The sequence below is a fragment of the Microtus oregoni genome, unplaced genomic scaffold (genome assembly GCF_018167655.1).
Source record: "Microtus oregoni isolate MIOR12 unplaced genomic scaffold, Mior012 000055F_ref0000237, whole genome shotgun sequence".
In the NCBI taxonomy this organism is placed as follows: Eukaryota; Metazoa; Chordata; class Mammalia; order Rodentia; family Cricetidae; genus Microtus; species Microtus oregoni.
The window spans coordinates 917,462-932,800 of record NW_024543831.1 but is presented as its reverse complement, the minus strand read 5'-3'; the positions used below and the strand labels follow the sequence as shown (position 1 = coordinate 932,800).

Here is a 15,339-nt window from a genome sequence, read left to right as displayed (position 1 = left end):
GTTCCTGGGCCACTCCCCCCACCTTTTTTTCTTTTTTCTTCAAAAAATAGGCAAACAGCTGGTGGTGCAGACCTTTAATCCCAGCGCTCAGGAGTCAGGGGCAGGCGCATCTTTGTGAGTTTGAAGCCAGTCTGGTCTACAGAATGAGTTTCAGGTCAGGCTCTAAAGCTACAGAGAAACCCTGTCTCAACCCCCCCTCCCAAAATAAATCTCTCACAGAAGTCAAATTATATTTAAACTAAGAACAGAAAGAAGAAAATAAGGGATATGTTTGTTAACTTCCTAATGAGTAACAGATGATTTTCTACAATTCTCTGGCCAAAAATGTCACATATTAATCACCTTCTCATCCTTCTACAGGCAATTTGTTCTAACCTAGAAGCATAGAAGAAAGATGATGAGGTTATGTTTTTTTTAAAATAGGGTTTTACCATGCAGACTCTGGTTAGCCTTGAACTTTCCATCCCCTTCCTCAGCTTCACCATGCTGAAATGAGAGGTTCAGACCTCTACACCAAGTTTTTCTTTGGAAATGGCATCTCACTAGGCCTAGCTGGCCTGGAACTCATAGAGACCCACTTGTCTCTGCTGGAACTAAAGGCTTAAGCCATCACACCTGGTTTTGAACTAAACTGTGACAATCACAGTCAGGCAGGGTAGTGGTGCCGCGTCTTTAATCCCAGCACTCAGATCTCTGCTGAGGCAGTCAGATCTCTGTGAGTTTGAAGCCAGTCTGAGTTAAAGGACAGCCAGAGCTCTTAAACAGAGAAACCCTGTCTTAAAAAAAATAAAACAAAATAAAAACAAACAGAAAAAAGAAAATCACAGTCAGTCCATATCTGCAGTTGCCTATTATCTCATTGTGCCTTCTCTCACCCTACTCCACCTCAGGACAATAGTTCCTTGGAAGAGCTTTCGACAGGCCCTTCATGAAGTGCATCCCATCAGTTCTGGGCTGGAGGCCATGGCTTTGAAGTCCACTATTGATCTGACCTGCAATGATTATATTTCTGTTTTTGAATTTGATATCTTTACACGACTATTTCAGGTAGGATACTAAAGTCATTGACTAACCTGGTACTATTTTTATGAAGAGAAAGCTCTTTTTTTTAAAAAAAAAAAAAAAAGATAAAAACTGAGTGTGGTGGCTTGTAATTATAATCCTACCATTTAGGGTTTTGAGGCAAGATGATTGCTGAGTTCAAGGCCAGCCTGGGCTAAAGAGTGAGTTAGAAGCAAGCATGGCCTATAGGATAATGCCCCGTCTCAACTAGGAAAAAAAAGTAACGTTAAGGATTTTGTCTATCTTAAAAGCATTTCAGTTCAGTACTGGAGAGATGGCTCAACAGTTAACAGCACTTGATGCTCTTGCAGAGGACTCTGGTTCAATTTTCGTGGTGACTTGCAACTACCCATAACCCTAGTTCTAGGTGATCTAACGTCCTGTCCTGACCTGTGGACATCACACATGCGTGTAGTTTGCCTGCATACTTGCAAGCAAAACACTCCTACATATTAAAAAAAAAAAAACACGATCTAAAAGTGTTTGAATTCATTTTAGAAACTTGTAAACAAAAGAAAGATTAAAATTTAAACTTGTATTATTAATTTTAGAATTGTGAGAGTGGGGAAAATAGAGACAGTTTATTAAGAAAGACAGAGAAAGGCATTCCCAAGATTGGAAGTGGGTCTGAGAGTTGAGAAAGGTCCTAAGTATTAGTCCTTCAATGTGTGTATGTGCCAACTTGAGTAAGCATTCATTAAGAGCTTAATAATTGTACATATAGGCCCTATTCTGTTTTTCTGGGGCTTGTTTGTCACTGTTTGACTTTAATACTGGTAAGAGCTGCTGAGCAATTTTGTGTGTATAGTTGTCTCCTTATACAAGACAGTTTGTATTCTGAACTCTCAAAGTGTCTATTCTCCCAAATATATTTGTCATTCCCAAAGAATGACAATAGAGAATTTGTGACAAATTTGTATTTGAGAGGTGAAGTCTTTTTCTTTTGTTCTTCATTGTTCTGAAGGTGTATGTCTGAGCCAGATGGTTTATGATTGATCTTTTATTTCTTTAGCCCTGGTCCTCTTTGCTTAGAAATTGGAACAGCCTTGCTGTAACTCACCCTGGTTACATGGCTTTCCTGACATATGATGAAGTGAAAGCAAGGCTCCAGAAGTTCATTCACAAACCTGGCAGGTCAGTACCTTGAAGTTGATTCACAAACCTGGCAGACTGAAGGAAAGAGGTTTGTTCTCCTGAATTTCATTCTCTCATGATTTTTGTTAGAGTTAAAGGAACATCATTTTTTACTGGTTCCCCAGTAGCCCAGTTTTGGGGATAGGATTGATTTAATCAACTCATGTGATCTAGTAAATGTTTTTAAGCCAATATAGAATGGAATTTATGCTGGGTGCTTAGAGTCCAAGTACACAAGAGCTTAGAAAGCTAAAGCAGGAGAATGGTTCGAGACCAACCTGAAAAATATATCAAAATCCTGTCTCCAGTAAATAGAACAGTGAGGTATTTTGCTTCTGTTATGGAATCATTAGAGGAGTTGATTTTTTTTTTATGTTGGAGAGAGTGAACTGAGGCCTGCAGACATACTACAGCATTCATTTTCCCCCTAAGCTATGCCCCAGTCCCTTGAAAAAGTTACTTTAAATTCTTTTCAAGTTTGCACAAGAAAAGAGTTTTATTATTTATGTTTTCATATATACTTTGTTGTTATTCATATTCATCCTTTTCCCCTGAAGAAGATATTCTTAATGGTCTTTTTTTTAAATCCTGTCTCTATCTTGCTTTATGTCTGATAGCATATATATTGAAACTTTGCTAATCTCTGTCCTCAGTTACATCTTCCGGCTGAGCTGTACTCGTCTGGGTCAGTGGGCTATTGGGTACGTTACTGCTGATGGGAACATTCTGCAGACAATCCCACACAATAAACCACTCTTCCAAGCACTGATTGATGGCTTCAGGGAAGGCTTGTGAGTATCACTGCTTTCTGTCGTCTCTTAACATCTAGGAACTGGGGACACCAGTGCTTCTTCATTAGTGGCTTCTATTGCATGTTTTTTTTTTCTGCAGACTAAAATTTGAGGAATGTGTCAACATGCCACCTTACCCTGCCTTGAGGTTGAAGCAGCTTTGTTCTTTTGGGGGGCTCCCTAAGTGAGACTGGCTATCTTTGTTGTTTTAGTTAGTGCCACGAATAAACTTTATCACTTTTTCCAAATAACTTAGTTTTAAAGCAAAATTAGGATAAAAAGCTATGCAAGGATCAGGACATTCTGCTGCTTCTTTAACTAGTCAGTGAGAGGGTGATTAGATGTTCCAGTGACAGCAGACCTCAGTTGCCTTCAGCCTAGTTTTAGTCTGATTCAGTTGTTTTTTTTTCTTCAGGCCTTGGGCTAATATTTATGGCTAAGTTCTTACTCCTGAATTTCTTACTTTAGGAATTTAAATTTATTTTCAGTCAGTAAACACTGAAAATACTGTTGGGTGGGTATCAGAACAGCAACTGTGTTCTAAAGTTACTAGGAAAAGACATTTTCCATTATGTATCATCTCAGCATTAGCATTGAGGCAAGGAGAGGTGCTGCTCCTAACATCTGAGCAGTCTGGTGCTGAGATCACTGTAGATGATCTCAGTGGCTTCATTTGCTTCCGGTTCTACCACTTGTAAATTGGGGTCTCTAGTCAGTAGCAAACGTAGCGCAGGGCATGATGGCATGCACCCATAATCCCAGCACTCCAGGAACTGGACTACATAACAAGGCCCTCTCTCAGCAATCAAAAATAAAAGAAAAAAATATTATGCCTCATGGCCATTGAAAATAGAGGCTGACAAACTATGACCCATCAGCTAGGTGTTTGATACAGCCTGCATATCAAGGTGATAGTTGCTTGGGGATTTTGTTTTGATTGTTGAGACAGGGTCTCACCAGGTAACACTGGCTAGCTTAAAACTTACTTCTTACTTTGTAAGCCAGGCTGACCTCCAATTCACAGAGACCTGCCTGGTTCTGCTTCCCAAGTGCTGGGATTAAAATTGTGCGCCAGCACCCATGGTTTAATCACTTATTTTTACACGTGGGAGCATTTTGCCTGCCTGCCTGCCTGCCTGCCTGCCTGCCTGCCTCTATAGGCACCACTTGCAAGCCTGATACATGAGGAGACCAGAATTTTGGAACTTGAGTTAAAGTTGTGAGCCTCCAAGTGGTTGCTAGTAATCAAACTTAGATCCTCTTGGCTGTGGTGGTACAGACCTTTAATCCCAACAATGTGGAGGCAGAAGAAGGTGGGTCTCTAAATTTGAGGACAGCTTGATCTACATAGTGAGACCCTGTCTCAAAATAAAAACAAACAAAACCCCAGATCCTCTGGAAGAATAGCCATCTCTCCAGCCCCTTGTTGTTTCAAAGATGTGGTAGCTGGGCAATGATGGCACATGTGTTTAATACTCGGAAGGCAGAGACAGGCGGATCTCTGTGAATTCAAGCCATCCTAGCCTACAGAGCAAGTTCCAGGACAGTCCCTAAAGCTACAGAGAAACCCTGTCTTGAACAAACAAAAAAGTGGTAGATTTCATTTGTCTGTTTTACTTTGCACTGATAATTTGACCTGATTGAAACGCAAGGATTATTAATCTCTTTCTAGCTATTTATTTCCTGATGGGCGAAGTCAAAATCCTGACCTGACAGGTTTATGTGAACCAACACCGCAAGATCATATCAAAGTAACCCAGGTGAGTTTTGTTTTATAATTATATTCATTGGAGCTGAACTTTTGGGTGTATTCTCAGAACTCAGTAATAGTCTAAGTATTACAACAATTAGATTTTAAACTATTGATTAGATTAGTGAGTGTGTATGTGCATGTATGGTGTGGTGTTGCATGTGTATGAGGAGGCCTGACCGAGGTCAACAATGAGCATTTTTTAGTCATTCTCCATCCCGATTTTTTAAAAATAGAGTCTCTTATTGAACCTGGACCTGACTGATCGGCTTGGATGGCTGGGCATCGAGCCCCTGGGATCTCTCTGTCTCTGTCCCCCAGCCTTAGGGTTACAGATATGTGTGCCTTTCAGGTGGTCCTGGGGATCTTAACTCAGGTTCTCATTCTTGTACAGTAATCAGTTTTTCTACTGATGGAGCCATCTCCTCGGCACCTAATGTGACATTGCTATTTGAGTAAACTTTTTATGTGCATGGGTACCTGTACCTCTGGATGAATGCGTGTACGCCACATACATGTATATCTGTGAAGATAAGAAAAAGGCATCAGAACTGGAGTTCCTATGTGGGTGCTGGGAAGAACAGCCAGTGCTCTTAATCACTGAGCCATCTCTCCAGCACCACTCTTTGAGTAAATTTGACAGTCTTTTGGTTTTCATGTTGTTAACATTTAGTATCACTCATTCAACACATTTTCTCTCAATTTTTTCATCAAAGGAACAATATGAATTATACTGTGAGATGGGCTCCACATTTCAACTATGTAAAATATGTGCGGAAAATGATAAGGATGTGAAGATTGAACCCTGTGGACACCTCATGTGCACATCCTGCCTTACATCGTGGCAGGTATGGATATCCAAACTCTGTTTTCTCTGTGTGGTTACTCTGAGAGTAAGGTATTATACATACTTTATAGATAGGAAGGGTGGGGTAAGTTCAATTTTTTTAAGTCCCTTTCTCTTGCTTGCCCCCCCCCCCCCATTTGGATGTTTAAGGTAAGGCCTCATTTAACCACTGCTGGCTACCGTATCAATTTTGGAAGATGACTTCAAACTCCTGTGCCTTCTGCTTTGACCTCCCAAATGCTGGCATTACAAGGGTGGGCCACAGTACCTAACTCTTCTCCTATTCTCTCTCTTCTTCTGGGCACTGAGGAATAATTCCAAGGCCTGCTAAGCACACACTACCTCTGAATTATATTCTTCATTAAGTCTCTTTTATCTGTAGGAGCTGTACTTACTAGGAGATGAGTGTGTTACATTCTTTCAGAATATCTGTTACTCTCATTTGTTCTTCTGCAGGAGTCAGAAGGTCAGGGCTGTCCATTCTGCCGATGTGAAATCAAAGGTACTGAGCCCATCGTGGTGGATCCATTTGACCCCAGAGGCAGTGGCAGTCTATTAAGACAAGGAGCTGAAGGAGCTCCTTCCCCAAATTATGATGATGATGATGATGAACGAGCTGATGATTCTATCTTCATGATGAAGGAGTTGGCAGGTGCCAAGGTAAGACTGGAATTCGGGGGCATTGGTGTTAGAGAAATGTCTTGGTCAGCATTTCTGTTATTATGATAAAACAATGATAAAACACTGACCAAAAGCAACTTGGGGAGGAAAGGGTTTATAGCTTGTAGTTCATCATCAGGGAAGTCAGGGCTACACTGGGAGGCTTTCTTCCTTTGTTAGAACTGAGAATTAAGGGAGGGAGATGCTTGAGAATTTTATAAAAATACTAGTATTCATTTCTTCACTGAATGGCACATGAATAGTGTTTTCTTATTCTATTCTTTGTAGTTTTCAGTTTGTTATATATTAACTTTTAGACGATATTAAAATTTGACTCTCTTTCCCTCCTTAAATTCTTACCATATAAGTGTATGAAAACATGGCGCTGCCCGGTTCTTCACACCCAGCAGCTGTCATTTGTTGTTGTATGTTTTGTTTCTTTTTCTGCGCTGTACCTTGGACTTGAGCTCTAGGCACGTAACTGCTACCACTGAGCCACATCATTGATCTGAGGGGTGTGTGTATTTGTTGTATAAAGTTAAAGGTTTGGGGGTTTTTTGTTGTTTTTTTTATAACCTAACTTCCTGTTTTTCCTGAAATAATTATATTTCTAGTTTTCAGTTTGCATCTGTCACTAATAAGAAGACCATGTTTTAAAGCATCTTCTCAAGTGGCTGCATTAAGAAATAAATGCTAAACCCAGCAGTGATGGTGGTGCACACACCTTTAATCCTGGCACTTGGGAGGCAGAGGCAGGAGGATCTCTGTGAGTTTGAGGTCAGCCTGGTCTACAGAGCAAGTTTCAGGACAGCCAGGGCTACACAGAGAAACCCTGTCTCTCAAAACTGAAAAGAAAAAGAAAGAAAGGACTGCGATCAGCAAACTGTACAGTGCAGTAGGTAGCATATAATACAGTGCTGTGATCCTCGGCAGTCATCTGTGTACCTTCCATCTGCTCTGCTCTCTCTCTAAGTGGACTGCTTCCCTGCCATCCTTTCCTCTCATGGACCTGATTGCCTCTCCTCTGCAAAGACTTATTTCTTGCATCCCATGTTTTCTTTTTCCCTTTTTGAGGGAACTATGCCCTTGAAATATCTTTCTGGGAGCCTGGAGAGATTGCTCAATGGTTAAGAGCATATGGTACTCTTCTAGAGGACCCAAATTGGATTCCCTGTATCCATGTGCGACACCTCACAGTTACCTGTAACTCCAGTTCCTGAAGGATCCAAATTTGTAATCTTGTAGTCAGCTGCACCCATATACAAATGACTACACACAGACACTTATACATAATTAAAAATAGTAAAAATAAATCTTTAAAAATATCTCTGGCCGGGCAGTGGTGGTGCATGCTTTTAATCCCAGAACTTGGGAGACAGAGACAGGTGGATCTCTGTGAGTTCGAGGCCAGCCTGGTCTACAGAGTGAGTTCCAGGACAGGCTCCAAAGCTATACAGAGAAATCCTGTCTCAAAAACAGACAAACAAACAAAACATAATCACTGTGAAAAGGTGAAAGAGTAACTTTCTGGGGTCTTTGAACAAAGGGGACACTATATATAGATTGGAGGTCTTTAGGGGAAGTCAGCAAGTGCTAGACTAGATACTGATGGAGTGAGAGTTAGCTTGGTGAATAACTTAACATTTTTAGTTCTAATATTAAGCTGAATTTTCACCTGAGGTAGAGCCTGGTTTTTTGAGGCTTCAACTAGTCTGTCATTGTCTCTTCAATGTCCTGTATATTTTGGTTGTTTTTAGAAATTTTACTTAATTGGGTGGTGGTGGCACACGCCTTTAATCCCAGCACTCGGGAGGCAGAGGCAGGCGGATCTCTTTGAGTTCGAGACCAGCCTGGTCTACAAGAGCTAGTTCCAGGACAGGCTCCAAAAACCACAGAGAAACCCTGTCTCGAAAAACCAAAAAAAAAAAAAAAAAAAAAAGAAAAAGAAAAAGAAAGGAAAAAGAAATTTTACTTAAGATAATATAAATATTTTGTCTTTAAATTTTTTTATTTACTATTATTTGTGTGTGTGTGTGTTTGTGCGTGATTATCTGTAAGGGGACGGGGGTGCCATGGCCTTCCTATGGAGGTCAGAAGACAATTTTGTGGTCTTATTTGTTTGTTTGCTTTTAAGATTTATTTTATGTTTATGAGTGCTTTATCTGCACTCACGCCTTTATGCCAGAAGAGAACATCAGATATCAGTAGAGATGGTTGCAAGCCACCTTGTGGTTGTTGGGAATTGAACTCAGGACCTCTGGAAGAGCAGCCAGTGTTTTCAACTGCTGAGCCCTCTCTCTAGCCCCTAGAAGACAACTTTGTAGGGTCAGTTCTCTCCTTCCACCTTTATGTGCATTCCAAGGGTTGAACTCAGGTTGCCAGACTTGCACAGCAAGCACATTTACCTAGTTTAAATCTTGATAATAGTCTTTTTTTTTTCCTCCAAAGATAAAGAGATAGAGTATTGTAGTAGTTTTTAAAATTGTGAGGGAATCTCTTTCGTACTGAGAGTGTCTGTCTGATTGAGAGTGCCCTCTTTCAGTGATATAAACATAGTCCAGGATTTCAAAAATATCTGCGATTTTATAGGTTTGTGTGACCCAGCACCTATGATCACATAGTATTTGCTGTCTCCAGCATTAAGATTGAAAGATGCTGTTCCCTAAACAAGAGTAACTCTTTCAATCTCATCGGTTCTAGGTGGAAAGGCCTTCTTCTCCGTTCTCCATGGCCCCACAAGCTTCCCTTCCTCCAGTGCCACCAAGACTTGACCTTCTACAACAGCGAGTATCTGCTCCTCCCAGCACTTCAGTTCTGGGGACTACTTCTAAGGCAAAGCATTATCCATTTCTGCACTTTGATGGGCCTTTCTTATATAAAAGTGGTTTTGATTGATTTGTTCCCATCTTGTTTCCATAGGCTGCTTCTGGCTCCCTTCATAAAGACAAACCATTGCCAATACCTCCCACACTTCGAGATCTTCCACCACCACCCCCTCCAGACCGGCCTTACTCTGTTGGAGCAGAAACACGACCTCAGAGACGCCCCCTGCCTTGTACACCAGGCGATTGTCCATCTAGAGACAAACTGCCCCCCGTCCCCTCTAGCCGCCCAGGGGACTCATGGTTGCCTCGGCCAATCCCTAAAGTACCAGTAGCTACCCCAAGCCCTAGTGATCCTTGGAGTGGAAGAGAACTGACCAATCGGCACTCACTTCCCTTTTCATTGCCCTCACAAGTGGAATCCAGAGCAGATGTTCCTAGGCTGGGAAGCACATTTAGTCTGGACACTTCCATGGTAAGTCCTGAATTTTAGACCATTTTGCTTAGGAGTATCTGTAGGTGGCATTTTATGGTCAGAAGTGTTTTCATTGGACTGGGTGTGGTGGTAAATACTTTTAATCCCTCTGAAGGCAGAGGCACTCAGACTTCAGAGTTCAAGGCCAACCTGGTCTACAGAGGAGTTCCTGGAGGGAGACAGCTAGGGCTGTTACAGGAGAAACCCTGCCTCAATAAATAAATAAATAAATAAATAAATGTGTGTCTATGTAGTGTAGTGTAGAGTATCTGGTGCCAGTGACCACGTGGGAGTGTTTTACCAGAAGTTAGGTTAAATGGATCCTTTAGAGTGCATGAAAGGAATTCACAAAGGCTTTGAAGCAGTCAGTACGTGGAAAGACATAAGATGTGAACTCTCTCCTAAACTGGCTAACAGACTTCAAATTTGGAATGAACTTAGATGGGTAAATTGAAAAGGAGGTTGGAAGCTAATGAAGAGATAGAATGGGAAAAATACAGTTTAGCACTGTAATGACACTTAGATGACTCTTGGTTTCACAGAAAAAAAATGGTAACATTTGAATGGCTCCAAATGGTGGCATTCTGGAATAGCATCAATGAGAACATCTGTTGAGCTTAGATGTAGACTTACTTATGCTAGAAGTAATATTTCTATAGACAACTAATTTTATTTCATCTGTTTTTAGAATTAGAATGAATAAGGTATTTCCTAGCTTTCTTCTGACTCTTCCACTTGAAATTCCTTCAGAATTAGTATCTATAAGCAATTCTTTCTTTTCTTTTTTTTTGAGACAGGGTTTCTCAGTAGCTATGGAGTCAGTCAGTCCTGGAACTCACTCTGTAGACCAGGCTAGCCTCAAACTCAGAGAGCCACCTGTCTCTGCCTCCTGAGTGCTGGGATTAAAGGCATGTGCCTCCACTGCCTGGCTATAAGCAGTTCTTTTATCAAATGTTATGACTCTTGGATTTGGGAGGTCTGTTAATATTTTTGTGAGTTTTTTCCACCAGTAGGTTCAGTAAGAGGAGATACTTAGCTACTTAACTGTAGTTGGGAAAGGTTTTTTTTTTTTTTTTTAATATCTTTTCTTAATTTGCAGAATATGAATAGCAACCCAACAGCGGGTCCAGAGAGTGAGCACCCAAAAATCAAGCCTTCCTCATCTGCTAATGCCATTTACTCTCTGGCTGCCAGGTAAGCATATTAGAGTTGTATTTATTTCGTGCAGTGGGTATTTCTTTTTTTTATGAGATAGGGTCTCCCTAGGTAGATAGTGATGTCTTCAAACTCAGAATCCTAAACTGGATGTTGTTGGTGCATGCCTGTATCCTGTGCTTGAGATACTAAGGCAGTAAGTAGTATTGCTACAAGTTTACAAGCTAGCAAAACTCCTTCTCAAAACAAACAAGTGGCTGTGGCTCAGTTGTTTGGATACTTGGTATTCTTCCAGAGAACCTGAGTTAGATTCCCAGCACCCACATGGAGGCTTACAACCATCTGTAACTTCAGCTCCAGGGGATCCAATGCCCCTGGCCTCCTTGGGCACCTGCACTCATTTGCACATACCCATTTGTAGACACGCCTATGTGTCTCATGTTTTATTATAACTAGAAGTAATAAGAAATGATCTTAAACAAAAAGTTACATCACAAGTCTACTATTCTGGCCCCCTGAATGCTGTGAGTTTTATATTTTGAAATATTTTCTTCTCATGTTTTTCCTTTGTGCTGAGTCTTTTGTTTTTATTAATCTTCTTAAGGATTTGGTTTTGTTATGTTGCTGTGACATGATTTTTAACTGGTGCCTGTTTCCAGGCATGTGGCACATGCCCTTAATCCCAGCACTCTTGAGGCAGAGGTCTCAGAGTTTGAGGCCAGTCTGGTGTACAGAGTGAGTTCTAGGACAATCAGGGCTAGAGGGGGGGGAGGGGACCTTTGTCTCAACAAACAAACCAACATCCAGGTGGTGGTGGTGCACACCTTTAATCCCAGCTTTTACTCAGTGGGGTAGAGACAGGTAGGTCTCTGAGTTCAAGGCCAGTGGGGTCTACAGAGCTAGTTCCAGGACAAACTCCAAAGCTACACAGAGAAATCCTGTCTTAGAAAACAACAAACAAGCAAAAATGTGTACTACTTTTATAATCAGGAAAATATTATGTAAATGAGGGAAGGCAAATAAATGCAAGTATTTCTTGTTGATGTGCAAAAAAAGTGAAAAGGGAAAGAGATACTCAGAATTATTCCAAGAAGCATGAGGTGAGGTCATGTTTCTTATGAAGTTGTTATTTTGTCTTAGTCTCCTTTCATAAGGTGAGACAGCGGAAGTTTTTGTTTCTTTTTTTTAATTATTTTATGTGGTACCTGAATATATATGCCTGTATGCTATGTGCAGGCAATGCTCATGCAGATATACCAAAAGAGGGAATCAGGTCCCCTGGAACTGGAGTTACAGATGGTTGTGAGTTGCTGCGTGGGTGCTTTGAATAGAGCCCTGATCCTCTCTGGAAGAGCAGTCAGTGCTCTTCACCACTGAGCTATTTCTCCAGCTCCTGAGACGTTTTATTGAAGAAAGCTGAATGAGAATTACATACTTTGTGCTACAGTAGCAAAATCTCTGAAGTAGAGGCGCAGAGATACAGTCAATCTAGCACATGCAAGGTTCTATGTTTGATCCCTTCACTACCAAAAAAAAAAAAAGAGGAAGAAAAAAATGAATGATTAAGAGTCAAACATGTAGGACCTAATCTACTTTTTTACTCTTTATTCAGGTTACTTTTTTATCTCTTTATTTTAGATTTTTCTGATAGGAAATAGTGAAGAGAAGAAGTGATCATACTTTAGAGAAATGCTTTTGACAAGCTATATAATCTTGCTACCATAGATGTTTTTTTTTTTTTTTTTTTTTTTTTGGTTTTTCGAGACAGGGTTTCTCTGTGGTTTTGGAGCCTGTCCTGGAACTAGCTCTTATAGACCAGGCTGATCTCGAACTCACAGAGATCCGCTTGCCTCTGCCTTCCGAGTGCTGGGATTAAAGGCGTGCGCCACCACCGCCTGGCCCATAGATGGGTTTTTGTATTGTGATTTGCTATGCATTTCTAGCATTCTGTTAGAAAGCCACCTGCTATTCCATGTTTTATGCCTTGGGGGAAAAACAATGCTAACGGGGAGCACTGTAACAAAACTTACTTGTGAGTTGCGGGTAACTGGGACCAACTGCCTATCCCAGCTTCACATTTGGATCAGCTCAAAGCAAACTTTGTAGTTGATGCATATTTTCCTAAATATTTGCCATGGTCAGTGGAAGTGATAGTACCCTAGGTACTATTTATTTATATATTTATTTTAATTCTTTCAGGCCTCTTCCTGTGCCAAAATTGCCATCTGGGGAGCAGGGAGAAAGTGAAGAGGACACGGAGTATATGACTCCCACATCTAGGCCTGTAGGAATTCAGAAGCCAGAGCCCAAACGGCCTTTAGAGGCAACCCAGAGTTCACGGTATGCTCCCAGCAGCCCCAATTGGAGCTAAGTGTGTTTACTTGGATAATTCACCTGTCTTTCACCTGCTTTTTTTCTTATTGCACAGACCGTTACCTAGTCAGAAGTAACGCAGAAAGAGAAATCTAGACCCTAATGTTTACATCCCTAATAGCGATAAGCAGTTGCATTGTTTTCCACTGTGTCACAGTGACCTCCGGAACGTGGACACCATTAGCTTGTCATGAGTCAGTCTCACAGTATTTATAAATGGTATAGGTACAAAGAGAATATGTTGTTCTGAAAGAATCAGGATCTAGGACAGTTAGAAACAGGTTAGTCTTCTTGAGTTTGCAATTAACAGAATTCTGTTTGTGAAGATCATTGTACCTCTTTGTGGTTCAGAGCGTGTGACTGTGACCAGCAGATTGACACCTGCACGTATGAAGCAATGTATAACATTCAGTCCCAAGCACTCTCTGTAACGGAAAACAGTACCTTTGGTGAGTAGCCTGTCTTCTACTAAAATTGATATGCCTTGTGTGGCAGCACCTGTCTGTAATTTTAATGCTTGGGAGTCTGAGGCAAAAGAATTTCAAGTTTGAGGCCAGCCTAGCCTACATAGCTAAGACTCAGTCTCAAGACTAAGAAGAAAAAACCCTAGGGGTGCTCTGTAGCATTCGGCTAAGACAGCTTATCCAAAGAGAAAATTATTCTCAGTGCTCTTTGGCAAAAAGTCTTTGACTCATGTACAGAATGGGCCCCACTTTCCTTTTTAGGTACTATTTCCTACCTTTTCCTCCTCCCGGGGCCTGGAAACATCTGTGTTATATGGCCTGGACCTCAGGACTAGCGGCTTTCTTTTATTCCCATTACATTGATGAAATTCTTTTGTGTGTGGGTAGTTCCCATGGTAAATAGTTTATCAAGATGAAAGTTCAAGAAGCCTGCACACACAAGCCTTTGGCTGATCTTCTCAGTTAAAATATGGGTAGGAGGCTGTAAAATAGCACTTGAGTCTTGGCATCAGTAGCTGTTGACCTTAATAAGAGTGACTGTTGACATGTTCAGCAAGAGCAGGTGGAGTTTTTATTTTATCCATCTACAGGCCTCAAATGGTATTTGACCCACAGTAGACATTTGAGTACCTTTTGAATAGAATAAATGGTTGTGTACATGGGCGAATGAGTGGATCCCTCTGAGCTGAAGTGTGTTAGCAAATGAAGTATGTCAGCAGAGAATGATAGCTTATACCAACTTTATTCCAGGGGAAGGGAATTTGGCTACAGCCCACACCAGCACTGGCCCTGAGGAATCAGAAAATGAGGATGATGGGTATGATGTGCCTAAGCCACCTGTGCCGGCTGTTCTAGCTCGTCGGACTCTGTCTGACATCTCTAATGCCAGCTCCTCCTTTGGCTGGTTGTCTCTGGATGGTGATGCTACAACAAGTGAGTCTGCCTTACTTGTCCTGGATTAATGCTATCTGGATTAATGCTATCTGGATTAATGTTCTCTGGCCTCCGATTTATAACTAAAGTCATGATCTTCTGGTGGATGTAGCAGGCTGTGCACTGTATCTAAATGTTGGAGAGCAGGTCCTAGGTCCCACATTAGGAAGTGAAACTCTGCAGGTGGTGCTTAAACCACAGCTCCTCCTGTAGGAGAGGGCAGGGCTTCTAACTTTTCTGAGTAGATAGAGGCGATGTTGTTGTCCCTGGCCCCTTCTCGTGTCATGTGTCCCCCCCCCCCCCCCCCAGCTAAGCCCTATCCTACTGGGAAGGATTGTACTGTCCTCAAATACTAGCCCTGCTTCCCCCCCGCCCCCCCCCCCCAACACACACACATTAGTCTCTGGTGTCCACGACTACTCTTGCACCTGTGGCTGCCTGGTAGGGAAGCAGCCAGAGTAGCTGTCACTTTGTTCTCAAAGTTATCTTCAATTTCCAATGACAGCTGATGAAAAAGATGTAGCATCTGGTTTCCCATCTAGGTAGGATTCCCACCCAGACTAGCTTACTGCTTCTTCTTTGCAATTTTGGCTGTGCTATCTCCTTATTTGTAGAAGAAATGGTTTGGTTTAGTTTAGTTTAGTAATGTGTAAACTTATTAAGTATAACACACAATGTAGGTGTGATAATGCTTTCAAAGTTGCAGTTACAGTTACAAGAATGGGCGTATGACATATCTAGTAGGTTCTTCACTCTGTAATAAGAGTCTAGATCAAAACCCAACTTGTAGACTGATGACCTAGCTCAGCAGCAGAATACTTTACCAACCTGGGTTCACACCTAGCACTGAAGATAGATAAAAACCCAGACTTG

At 41.4% G+C, this 15,339-nt stretch overlaps 1 protein-coding gene across 2 annotated transcripts in view; it reads left to right on the top strand.

Moving 5' to 3' along the window:
* The window catches only part of Cbl (Cbl proto-oncogene), an 87,836-nt gene that overhangs the window by 63,454 nt on the left and 9,043 nt on the right, over positions 1-15,339 (top strand). For both annotated transcript variants that reach the window (XM_041638742.1, XM_041638741.1), the window contains exons 4-15: positions 891-1,047; positions 2,075-2,196; positions 2,850-2,987; positions 4,660-4,747; positions 5,454-5,585; positions 6,041-6,244; positions 8,945-9,076; positions 9,164-9,541; positions 10,641-10,735; positions 12,896-13,036; positions 13,421-13,518; positions 14,284-14,466. In XM_041638742.1, the coding sequence (XP_041494676.1) occupies positions 891-1,047; positions 2,075-2,196; positions 2,850-2,987; positions 4,660-4,747; positions 5,454-5,585; positions 6,041-6,244; positions 8,945-9,076; positions 9,164-9,541; positions 10,641-10,735; positions 12,896-13,036; positions 13,421-13,518; positions 14,284-14,466 (1,868 nt within the window). The remainder of the gene's footprint in view (positions 1-890; positions 1,048-2,074; positions 2,197-2,849; positions 2,988-4,659; positions 4,748-5,453; positions 5,586-6,040; positions 6,245-8,944; positions 9,077-9,163; positions 9,542-10,640; positions 10,736-12,895; positions 13,037-13,420; positions 13,519-14,283; positions 14,467-15,339) is intronic.